A 12,715-nucleotide genomic window follows, 5' to 3' on the forward strand; every position below is an offset into this window, starting at 1 on the left:
AAAGAAGATAAATCAGATGTCTTTTCCTCTTTGCATATGTAATAATCTAAAGTTCATCATGTCACCAGCCTTGCGTGTGCTAATTGTGATATCCTTTCACAGCTGTCCCCTAGTTTTCTTCAACTGGCCTGACCCTCCAACCCTTAAAACCCACTAAAATTCATTAGTTCTGCAGATACAGTTTGATTCCAACAATGCACTTGTGAAACCTAAATGTCAACATGAAATGTATTAAGAGAAGTGCAATCAGACTTTGATTTGGCTGGTTTGTGCATGCAGCCACTAACTGAGCTTCACTGCAGACCTTGAGAAAGGTCTGCAGTCTACATTACTGATGAAAAATACAAGAAATACCTCAACAACCAAATGAGAGGGTTTTGTTTCATTGATGACTTACTGTAGCTCTGTATTGTGATTTCTGTTTACAGTTTATAGCCATGTTAAAAGGCTTGAACAAAGAAAGACAGAGAGAAAGTCGGGAAGACTGTAACAGTTGCTAAGAAATCTAGGGTTAAAGAAAAGTACAGAAAGGCAAGTCAAGGTAGAAAAGACAGAATTACTTTGAGAGAAACAGCAAGAAGAGGCAAGGAGAACGAGAGAGTGGACAGGATCACAAAAAGGCTGTCAGGTGGTTTTAACTGACGAGCAGGAATTTGTGCTGGCTTCATCATAATAGAGTAAGAACAGGTTAACACACAGAAATAGACACATACATGCACGCACAAATACACCGTGCCTTATTTAAAAGTCTCCAAAGTCTCCTTGGTACCCAGTGCTGCCCTGCAGAGTACGACTGAGCAGGCATGAATGCTGAAGCAGATCATCAGTGTCTTCATCTTCTCAATCCCACTCCCCTCCACCAACTCTGGATCTTGCGTGCTTTGAAATACTCCTCTCCCCTTCTTCTACTCAAATCACTGTCCTTCTATCTCCATCTCCATCTGGTGCATTCATTACAGTCTGTGAAAGCAGAATCGCACAGAAGCACAGAAGAAGAAGAAGAAGCAGGAGGAGGGCGTGGTTTATTGTTTGATGTAAATACAAGCTGTTTTCAGGGTGTCTGGATTGGTCAGGGTGAGAAGTTGCATCATTGGCAGGCTTTAATGAGGAAGCGGCACCAGGATATCCACATAGTTGATGGGGAAGAAGCCTGACTGGCCATTGATCATACCCTCGTACCAGTTGTCATCGATCTGATTGGTCAGGGTGATGACGTCACCCTCTTTGAAGCCGAGCTCACCTTCGTTCTCTGGCTCGAAGTCGTAGAGCGCTCGGCAGCAGGGCTGGTCCATAGGAGCTGCAGAGACAAAGGCAATGATGCTGTTCAGTTTGGGTTGGAGGTGTGGAGGAAGTCCTGCAACCATGTGGGAGCAAAACTGATTTGATGAATGCAGTTACATGGAACATGTTTTTTCAACCCAACTGAAATCACTCTGAATAGAGATTCAGTGTAGCAGCTGAAATGGATACTAAACTAGAAGCACTCGGAGAGCGCAGACCTCCGCCAAGGCTGATCAGTGGCCCCCCCCGTGGGCCCCCCCACGCCAAGGAAGTTATGTTTTCGCCAGGGTTTGTTTGTCTGTCTGTCTGTCTGTCTGTCCGTTAGTGTGCAACATAACTCAAAAAGTTATGGACAGATTTTGATGAAATTTTCTGGTCTGCACCCCCCCACCCCCGATCACCACCAAAATTTAATCATTTCTTCCTTATCCCATTTCCAACAAACCCTGAAAATTTCATCAAACTCTGTCCATAACTTTTTGAGTTATGTTGCACACTAACGGACAGACAAACAAACAAACAGACAGACAAACAAACCCTGGCAAAAACATAACCTCCTTGGCAGAGGTAATAAAACAATCTAACATGTGTTTACATCAGAGGTGTCAAACTCATTTTAGTTCATTTCAGTTCATGCTCAGTATGCTGTCAACTCATTATGCTCAATATGCTGTCAGATCAATATGCTGTCAACTGGGTCAGACCAGTACAATAATAACAGAGGAAAAAACTAAATTTACATTGTGAAAATCTACAAAATATCCTTTAAATTTTTAATGTGAATAACATGAAGAACCAGGAACAACCTGATATTAAATGCAATTTCAACAATATTATGCCTCAGTTTATCATTTACACATGTGCATTACAGCTTGCAGATCACAGTGGATCTACAAATACACAAAACATTTAATAACAGACATATCCATCCATTATCCACCGCTTATCCGGGGCTGGGTCGCAGGGGCAACAGTCTAAGAAGGGATGCCCAGACTTCCCTCTCCCCAGACACCTCCTCCAGCTCTTCCGGGGGGACCCCGAGGCGTTCCCAGGCCAGCTGAGAGACATAGTCTCTCCAACGTGTCCTAGGTCTTCCCCGAGGCCTCCTCCCGGTGGGATATGCCCGGAACACCTCCCCAGGGAGGCGTCCAGGAGGCATCCGAAACAGATGCCCGGGCCACCTCAGCTGGCCCCTCTCGATTTGGAGGAGCAGCGGCTCTACTCCAAGTTCCTCCCTGGTGGCTGAGCTCCTCACCCTATCCCTAAGGGTGCGCCCAGCCACCCTACCCTGAGGAAACTCATTTCGATCGCTTGTATCCGGGATCTTGTCCTTTCAGTCATGACCCAAAGCTCATGACCATAGGTGAGGGTAGGAATGTAGACTGACTGGTAAATCGAGAGCTTCGCCTCTCGGCTCAGCTCCCTCTTTACCACAACTGACCGGTACAGCGACCGCATCACTGCAGACGCTGCACCGATCCGTCTGTCAATCTCATGCTCCATCCTTCCCTCACTTGTGAACAAGACCCCAAGACACTTGAACTCCTCCATTTGGGGCAAAGACTCTCCACCGACCCGGAGAGGGCAGATCACCTTTTTCCGGTCGAGAACCATAGCCTCGGATTTGGAGGTGCAGCTCCTCATCCCGCTCGCTTCACACTCAACTGCAAACCGCCCCAGGGCACGCTGAAGGTCCAGGTTTGATGAGGCCAACAGGACAACGCCATCCGCAAAAAACAGAGATGAAATCCTGTGGTCCCCAAACCGGACCCCCTCCAGTCCTTGGCTGCGCCTAGAAATTCTGTCCATAAAAATTATGAACAGAACCAGTGACAAAGGGCAGCCCTGCCGGAGTCCAACATGCACCTGGAAACGGTCTGACTTGCTGCCGGCAACGCGAACCAGGCTCCTGCTTCGGTCATACAAGGACCGGACTGCCCTCAGCAGAGGGCCCCGGACCCCATACTCCCGAAGCACCCCCCACAGGATACCACGAGGGACACGGTCATACGCCTTCTCCAAATCCACAAAACACATGTAGACCGGTTGGGCAAACTCCCATGAACCCTCGAGGACCTGATGGAGAGTATAGAGCTGGTCCAGTGTTCCACGTCCAGGACGAAAACCGCATTGTTCCTCCTGGATCTGAGGTTCGACTACCGGTCGGATCCTCCTCTCCAGTACCCTGGAATAGACTTTCCCCGGGAGGCTGAGGAGTGTGATCCCCCTGTGGTTGGAGCACATCCTCCGGTCCCCCTTCTTAAAAAGGGGGACCACCACCCCGGTCTGCCAATCCAGAGGTACTGTCCCCGACTGCCACGTGATGTTACTGAGGCATGTCAGCCAAGACAGTCCCTGCACATCCAGAGACTTAAGGTACTCAGGGTGAATCTCATCCACCCCCGGTGCCCTGCCACTGAGGAGCTTGCCAACCACCTCAGTGACTTCAGCTTGGGTGATGGATGAGTCCACCTCTGAGACCTCAGCCTCTGCTTCCTCTATGGAAGACATGACAGCAGGATTGAGGAGATCCTTGAAGTATTCCTTCCACCATCCGACAACGTCTCCAGTCAAGGTCAGCAGCTCCCCACTTCCGCTGTAAACAGTGTTGGTGGCGCACTTCTTTCCCCTCTTGAGGCACCAGATGGTTTGCCAGAATTTCCTCGAGGCCGACCAATAGTCCTTCTCCATGGCCTCCCCAGACTCCACCCAGACCCGAGTTTTTGCCTCCACAACTGCTCGGGCTGCGGCACGCTTGGCCTGCCAGTACCCATCAGCTGCCTCAGGAGTCCCATGAGCCAGTAAGGCTCGATAAGACTCCTTCTTCAGCTTGACGGCATCCCTTACTTCCGGGGTCCACCACCGGGATCGGGGATTGCCGCCACGACAGGCACTGGAGACCTTGTGGCCACAGCTCTGAGCAGCCGCTTCGACAATGGAGGTGGAGAACATGGTCCACTCAGACTCAATGTCCCCAGCCTCCTCCGGGATCTGGGAGAAGCTCTCCCGGAGGTGGGAGTTGAAGACCGCGCTGACATCGGGCTCTGCCAGACGTTCCCAACAGACCCTCACAACACGTTTGGGCCTGCCGAGTCGGTCTGGTTTCCTCCTTCGCCAGCGGATCCAACTCAGCACCATAATGTTGTTAAATTGCACTTTTCTTAATACATTTCATTTTGTTCATGTTTTCTCAGGTTATTCACATTTTTTTGTGAAAGAATAGTTTGTAAACATTTTCATGTAGTTTTACTTTTCTTCACGAAAAGAGAAAGTTTTGTAGATGTCATTATTTCTGGGTTATTTTGATAGTATTTTACTGGTCTGATCCACTTGAGATTGAATTGGTTTGTATGTGGACGCTGAATTAAAATGATTGACATCCTTGATTGGTAATATGTTCACAGGGTAATGTTTCCATTTCACAAATTCATCCCACAGGCCAGATTGTACCCTTTGATGGGCTGGTTTTGGCCCATGACCTGTATGTTTGATACCGCTGGTGTTTTCTCTTTTTTCCAGCTTCACTGAAGAATTTATTCTTCTTATGACATAAAAATAAAAAAAAGATTAATATGGATACTTTTCAAAACATATTTTCTACTAAAATAGATCTGATGAAGTCTGTTGGATGAGAGACAAATAACTTTCAAGAACAAAAAACAGTCCAGTTGAACTATGAAAACAACCTGAACCATGGTGGCCATGGTTCAGGAGGTAGAGCAGGTTGTCCAGTAACCGAAGGGTTGGTGGTTGGAATCCTGCTCTGTCCTAGTCATGTGCCATTGTGTCCTTGCGCAAGACACTTCACCCATGCCATTCCCTTGCCTCCATTGTCACTCACACTGGTGTATGAATGCGTATGAATGTTCAGTGGTGGTCGGAGGGGCCATTTGGTGCGAATAAGCAGCCACACTTCTGTCAGCCTGCCCCAGGGCAGGGCAGCCTGTACAATCGTAATTTACCACCACCAGAATTTGAATGTGAGGGTGAATGAATAATGGATCAATAATGTAAAATGCTTTGGGTGCCTTGAAAAGCACTATAGAAATCTAATCCATTATTATTACTTTATTTAGGCCTTTCATCCACACACAAACTGCAATTTATGTTACCAAAATATTTTCCAATGTTCCAATGTTTTATGTGAATCCATGTTAATATATAAAAACAGACAGACAATATTGATGTTAAAGCCACCTGTTGTGTAATGCAAATTAACTTGAAATAACAGCAACAATGGCAGATACATATAGACTACTAGTAATGAAAACTACTCCACTTCAACAGCAGTCCAAAGCCTCTACATCTGCTCTGCAGAGTTTAACTTAATTTACCAGCTTTAGTGGTTTGAAATCAACAACAAATAATAGTGCATTTGTTTGTGCATTTGTAGTTGTTTTTACATTCAGTATATGGGAGATACTTTATTATTGAAGGTTTACACACTACCCCTCAGTTTGATTTAAGATTCATTCAACATGGATTGACTTGGTTTATTTGGATTATTGATATTATGCTACATGTACACATAGCTGTTGTCAAAGTGCAGACAATTATAGCTAAATAAAAGCCAAAATGAGCATAAGAAAAGTCTTTTAAAAAGGGCTATAGGCAACTGCTTAACTGACTTACAAAAAAACCCCATGTAAATGCATTTAAAATATGCAAAACAATACATTTGGAGCAAAGTAGTAAATGATGAAATCTTTTTTTTTTACTGAGACTTTTTAATTTTCTTTGCCAGGGAATGTACTATGATTCCAAGAAATAGCCATAGCTTTGCTGAGTCTGCCTTATAAAGCTCACTCACATCATCTCATTTTTCACTGTTGTGATTTTCTGTAGCAAATGCAATTCTTCCAGATATTATTCAGCAAAGCAAACCACTGACATATTAACCTTGCTGCTAATTTGCATTGCAGCAAAATTAGGCATCCCACAGGCAAGAAGACATTTTCTGTTTTATGATTATGAAAGAGCAACATGGTGCACTGTTGCTCCACAGCAAGAAGGTCCTGGTTTTGATTTCAACTAGGGACCTTTCTTTGTGGAGTTTGCATGTTCTCCCCGTGTTTGCGTGGGTTCTCTCTGGGTACTCCAGCTTCCCCCCACCATCCAAAGACATGCACTGAGGTTAATTGGTCAACCTAAAATTGTCCATAGGTGTGAATGTGAGAGTGATGGGTTGTTCATCTCTTTATATCAGCCCTGCGATGAACTGGTGACTTGTCCAGGGTATACCCCGCAGTCACCCACAGGTAGCTGGGATAGGCTTCAGCACCCCCCGTGACCCCAGTGAGGATAAAGCTGGTTCAGAAGATGAATGAATGATGATGAAAGATACTAGTGTAAAATATTGACAGGACACTTGCATCTGCAAATAAGGTCGATATCACTCCTTGTCTTATGTTGTTTTACTCATGATGAGACATTATCTCAGTGTAAAATCTACAGTGCAGACAAGGCCAGAAGCAATTTGTTTTCATGTGAGCTGGTGATGTCTTTAAATCAGGTATCCAGTTCTAATAATACATATGACTCACTGAGTCATCTCCAATTCATAATTGCTGCATCACTTACTGTACCACAAAACAGAGCACTACTCTGGTCATCAGCTACATCACACAGCCTGCAGGGATTTTCTGAGCCTGTTTCAGGACCCATCAACCCACCGAGGGCCTAATTCCACCCCCTACCTGGTGATCTTCCGGGGGATTTGGCGGAATGTATTCCCCCATTGTGGCTCTCACTGGGGGGCAGCAGCTCAAGGGTCATTCGAGGTTTAGGAGCGTACTCCTTCCTTGGTTTACTGGAGACTTCTTTTATCCTGGATGAGGATCACACAGAAGAAAAGGCAAAAAAGAGATTGTTAAATCATTCTATTATATTTATCGGTTGGGTTTATTTTAATTACAGTCAGGCATATAGATAGATACCTGTCCTCCATCTTGCTGGAGAGCTGTTGGAGGATTTCAGCAGCTCGGCTGTGATATTCCAACTGAGCTTGAACCAACGCTGCCAGCTGGCTCACTTGCTCTATCTGCAACACACACACACACACACACACACATGTACAAACACAGGGATACAGTGTTTTTTCTGCTGCACATGCACTGAGTTGCATACATGCTGGACCTGGGTCTGGCTTTGCCCAACATGGCAATGCACTGCTGCCTTTTAGTTTTTCCACGATCCAAGAAAAAACTATAACCAACCATAACAACTGCAGCAACATATCAACATCAGTGACATTGTCTATTGCTATGTTTTTTCACTGAAGATTTAATCATAGAGAACATAATCAAAAAGGTGAAACCTGACAACAGCTTTCAGTCCAACAAGGCGGAAATGTAGCAGTGAAACATCCTGTTAATTTTTGCGTCTTATTAACACAAGTTGCTTGACAAGAGTAAAGACAAGCAGATATAAGGAAAAAGACACAATAGCACTGTTTTTATGGAGCTGCTTTTTTAAGTCTAAGATGCCAAAAAAGCAGGTCTGGTGCAGCATGTTTCTGTTGTAATGGAGTAATATGTTTTGATTTCATGTCATTATCAGTTTTTTGGTTTAATTTAGTTTCTGTTTCTATAAAACTATCACAAAAGAAGACACTTTTATGCACAGGTATTATTTCACTGCTGACATTAGACGGCAGGACATCCGAAAGGCCTTTATGAAGTGACTTTTGATTCATTTATTATGTTCATTCATTCATTCATCATCTGACCCCGCTTTATCCTCACTAGGGTGGTGGGGGTTGTTGGAGCCTATCCATGCTACTTATGGACGAAGGCGAGTTCAGGCCAGTTCATGGCAGGGCTGACATATAGAGACAAACAACCAATCTCCCTCACATTCACACCTATAGACAAGTTAGGTAAACCAATTAACCTATCAGTGCATGTCTTTGGATGGTTGGAGGAAGCCGGAGTACCCGGAGAGCCATTTATTATGTTTTATGATGCAATTAATTTTATTTTCTTGATGGTTTAGTGATCTGTAGTATGATTTTATGTCTGAATGTATTTATGTGCATCTATGTATGTATGCATATGCTTTTCATTTTTTTTATTGCTATATAATGAGAATGTTATGGGTTACATAATTCAAATCCATTACTATTATTATTAGTAGTATAACAATTCACGATAAAAGAAAAACTGAACAAATGTTACTGCGTGCATCTTAAATGTACAGTTGGGCGGGTCATGGCTTTGCCATCCTAGGAGAAAACATGGGCAATTTGGCTCACAGATACTACTAAATGGTGCGCATCAGGGGGATTTAGAAGTGGGTATACCTAATGATGACTGAAAAATAAGTGGGTATACTCCGTATACCGCCATATACCCTGGACTACACCACTGCTTTTGACTGGTAACAGTGGTGAGGAAAAACTTATATGTATGTATAGCACATATACATACATATATAGTACATACACACGTATACTTCCTGTTTTCTTCTCAGATAGCCACCCACATAATATGCATACACATACTCAAATATTATATATTATAATGATCAATTCAAAGACATTAATTTTCTTTGCAGCTATTAAGTTTTTCTAATCCACTTTTCCTAACTGCATATCTTTATATATATTTGTGACATGCAATTCCTGACCTACAGAACTGCTTTATTACTGCTTTATTACTGCTTTATTACTCAAACTAGCGAGATAAATATGAGCATTGTTCTCACATCACTCTCTAGGAGGTTAAACATGCTCTGCTCTGCGATCTCCTTGCTCTCATCAAATTTTTCTAGCGCCTGTTTGATTTCATCGTCCTGCACTTTTCCCTGGCGCTTCTTCTTGTAGTCAAAGTCCAGACGACGGCCCTCCATTTTTTTCAAGTGATGCTGCGTGGGAGAAAACAAACAGAAAGAACAGGAAATGGAATAAAACTCAGAAAACAGTCAACTACACTTTTGAACATGTGATCTTTTAGTAGTTTACACAAAAACTCAGGCTCTATAGGCCTATAGCTCCCATGTTACACACAGGATAAATTCACCATTAACATACTGTATGTTATACTAACCTGTATCTCTTTGAGGTCTTTGTCATGTAGGTTCTGCAGGGGGTCAATAAAGTTCTGTTTGACCTCCATATCCAGAGCATCTTTAACCTCCCCAAGCTCCTTCATTGCCTCACCGGCATCGATCAGCGCCAGGCCTGACATTAAGAGACAAAGATTAATAGAGCCAGAAATATAAAGTCATTAAGGAGGAAATAATGGGAAAGAATGGATAAATTAATTCACTATACCATTAAAGCTTACACAGAGGTGATCTTAGTCACTGCCTAATTTAAATGTAATCACCCATTTTCTATTTAAATGCTGAAAATGTATGTCTAAAATTAAAACACGTTGACATTTTAATCAAAGTCTCTCTGTTTTTCAGTATATTTGTCAACATAGGGACTGAAAACACAGGGTATTCTCCATTTTTAACTGTGTTTATTTTAAGTCAGCTGCATTTTTCTGTGTATGTTCTGTATAATAAATTAAAACGTCACATGATCAGGTGCCCTAAATTCTAAACAGTGATTTATGCATGCTTGTGTGCTTACATGAAGCTTGTATTGGCATCTGTTTTGTGCTGTGAGGTGGCCTGTTGTTAATGTTAGCCTAAGATGTTAGTCTCAGTAGCCTACATACATGATATGAGTCTGTGCACTGATTTTCCTTGGATTAGATTTACCAAAAATCCTTACTCTTCCTCCTGAATCCCTCATAACCTCCTTTCCGATCCTCTACAGAATGAAAAGTAGCCACCATTATCTTAGAAACAGGGTCAGCTAATTTCAAACAAATGCCTGGTTCCCAACACAAAACAGCACAAATTTCACTTAAGAATCTAACATATTTAACATTAAAAATGCAAGTTAATGTCATTCATATCTAATTGTTTTTATAAGAGGAGAAGGCAAAGCACCCGTGGATACATTTGTTTTTAAACATACACCATAAAAACTAACCTTTTTTTTAATGGGAGGGTTGACAGGTACATTTAATCTTATAGTATGTATTATTTCAATGCCATTAACCAACAATGTGTAGACTAAAGCTCACCAAAGCAAGACTCCTCTCCTAACTCCCGTCCAAACTTTAACATGGCGTCTCCGAGGACTGTCTCGGCCTGCGGGTACCCAGGTCCCTTCTCTTGTCCACGGATCTTTGACATGGTGTTGATCATACTGAGCTTGGCTCTGGATGCTGCAATACCATACAGATAAAATATACATATTTCCATAAAATCAGGCTATGTTTGAAGTGTTTTTAAAGATAATACAGATGGTGAAGATGACTGGGGTATTTCTTGCATCCGTAAAATCTATTGTGACTAAAGGGTTTACACTGTTATTGTGTATGAAACCATAAACAAGCCCAGAACAATGCACTATTTAAAACATTTTATCTCCAAGGTATCCCATAACTTGACCACATTTACCTTCCATCAATCAAAAATACTTTTTAGTTTAACATTATAACACAATTTATCTATTTTTCTGCTAATGGGGAATGTAAACTTGTGAAATTGTTGTATTGTTGTTATTCACGGTTTAGCACACACATATGTAAGTGTGTGTGTGTGTGTGTGTGTGAGTGAGTGTGTGTGTATAAATAATAATGGATCAAATACGACCCATAACACTGTATATGTAAGTTTTTATAAACAAAAGAGAACTGAAATGTATTTTATGTTAGCCATTAAGCCATTGTTGAGAATGTAATGAAAGATTGTTGTAATCAAAATTTTAAAAATGCAAAAGGTTTGTCTCTTCTGTTCAAACTTGATCCAAACACAGTAAGAGGGTAAAGTAATAGTTATATAGTAATCATGACCTTCAGTAAAACAACTCACATTTGAACGTAAGACATGAATATACAGGAATATTTTAACACACTATTTAAAAGTTAATTCTTCAAAAAGTATACATTTTGTAATCTCATGCCTTGTGCTTTTCCTCATAAGAACACACCTAGGATATGATTACAAAACAAAAGGTTGAAGGCAAATTTATATTCCCTTTTCAGCACTATGGAAAGAGCCCCTCAGCTACAGCACATACAGTTTGTATAAGATTCAGTGTCTAACACAAATATCAAATTGGAATAAAAATTACACAATAGACTAGAGTGTATCTGTTTATTTTTATTTATAGATCCCATACAGCATGATGCCTACTATTTAAAAAGTTAGCACCTTGTGCAGGACAGGAAGCTAGCCATTACTTATGTAAATACGTCCCCTATAAAAGACTGCACACTCACATAAACATATAAAAAGTCACAGAACTAATCAAAATACTAGCATCTGTAAAATATACATTAGAAAAAGACATTCAGCTTGCATAGAATCCTGTACTTAAAAGTTGATGTGCAGTACAAGAAAATACAGAGTGCAGATATTTATTGAATAATGATAATGTAGATGCTGATTAAAGTGGTCATATAAAGTACTGTGCAAAACTCTTTGGCAAACATTAGGATCGTTGGTTTAGTAAAATTCTAATGATTACACATATGCATTTCTCAGTCTCTGTATTAAGAGCCAACGTGGATATGTATGAAGTGTGTACAGCAGAAAAAACAAAAATTTCAGGGAAAAAACAGCTTCTGCAAACCAAAATGGCTGTATTGAGCGTGACCTCCCTTTGCACCAAACATGTCTTTAACCCCTTTATTCAGACAACATGTGATTTTTTGATTTTATACCAGGTGTCATTCAACACGTTCGTGCTGCATCTCGTTATGAGGTCAGGGGTCACACTAAATAGTCACTTTAACCTTTACAACCCATTTAGTTAAACGTTTTTCTCTGTCTTTTAAGGCTGTGCACGTTTCCTGTATTTTCTTGTTGTATCTAAAGAAAAGAGAAAGAAAAATAAATATGCCGGCATATTTCAACCCTACAAATACAACAAAGCTGAAGGAAGATGTCTGAGGAAGAAGTTCTTGAAAGCACTATGAAGGTCACATGAGTTATATGAACATATTTATTCATGAAGCAGATGAAGAGGATCTCATAGCAAAGCTAATATAATGTGCTGAAATTAAATGCCCTTTTCAGTATCATATGAAAACATGTAACTTTACAGTTGCAGTTTATACCTGGATTAGGTTGTAGGTACTCTGTAGTTTTTGTCATGATGTCCAAGACTGCTCTGCTGGTGATGTCCACTTTCTGCACAAAAAATATAAACATGAAAATAACATAAATACAAAAATCTGTTTAGATACTGAACAAATTCACAACCTGTGTTGATACCCAGGTTTACATCTCCACCAAATCCATGTCCCCAGTTATTGCCTCCACCATCACACACTGCCTGTCTGATATCAAAACCTGGATGGATCATAATTTCCTCAAACTCAACAGCAATAAAACAGAACTTCTCATCACTGGTCTGAAAGCTCTCCTT

At 41.5% G+C, this 12,715-nt stretch overlaps 1 protein-coding gene across 1 annotated transcript in view; it reads right to left on the reverse strand.

The window, feature by feature from the left end:
* Nucleotides 1–246: 246 nt before the first annotated feature.
* The window catches only part of LOC115438421 (endophilin-A1-like), a 90,713-nt gene continuing 78,244 nt past the window's right edge, over nucleotides 247–12,715 (reverse strand). Inside the window, exons 3-9 of the mRNA XM_030162044.1 lie at nucleotides 12,405–12,477; nucleotides 10,362–10,505; nucleotides 9,327–9,460; nucleotides 8,986–9,144; nucleotides 7,218–7,321; nucleotides 6,978–7,108; nucleotides 247–1,297 (exon numbers count right to left, since the gene is read on the reverse strand). Coding sequence (XP_030017904.1) covers nucleotides 1,101–1,297; nucleotides 6,978–7,108; nucleotides 7,218–7,321; nucleotides 8,986–9,144; nucleotides 9,327–9,460; nucleotides 10,362–10,505; nucleotides 12,405–12,477 — 942 coding nt within the window. The 3' untranslated portion in view covers nucleotides 247–1,100. The remainder of the gene's footprint in view (nucleotides 1,298–6,977; nucleotides 7,109–7,217; nucleotides 7,322–8,985; nucleotides 9,145–9,326; nucleotides 9,461–10,361; nucleotides 10,506–12,404; nucleotides 12,478–12,715) is intronic.

This window comes from Sphaeramia orbicularis, chromosome 18 (genome assembly GCF_902148855.1).
Source record: "Sphaeramia orbicularis chromosome 18, fSphaOr1.1, whole genome shotgun sequence".
Classification (NCBI taxonomy): domain Eukaryota; kingdom Metazoa; phylum Chordata; class Actinopteri; order Kurtiformes; family Apogonidae; genus Sphaeramia; species Sphaeramia orbicularis.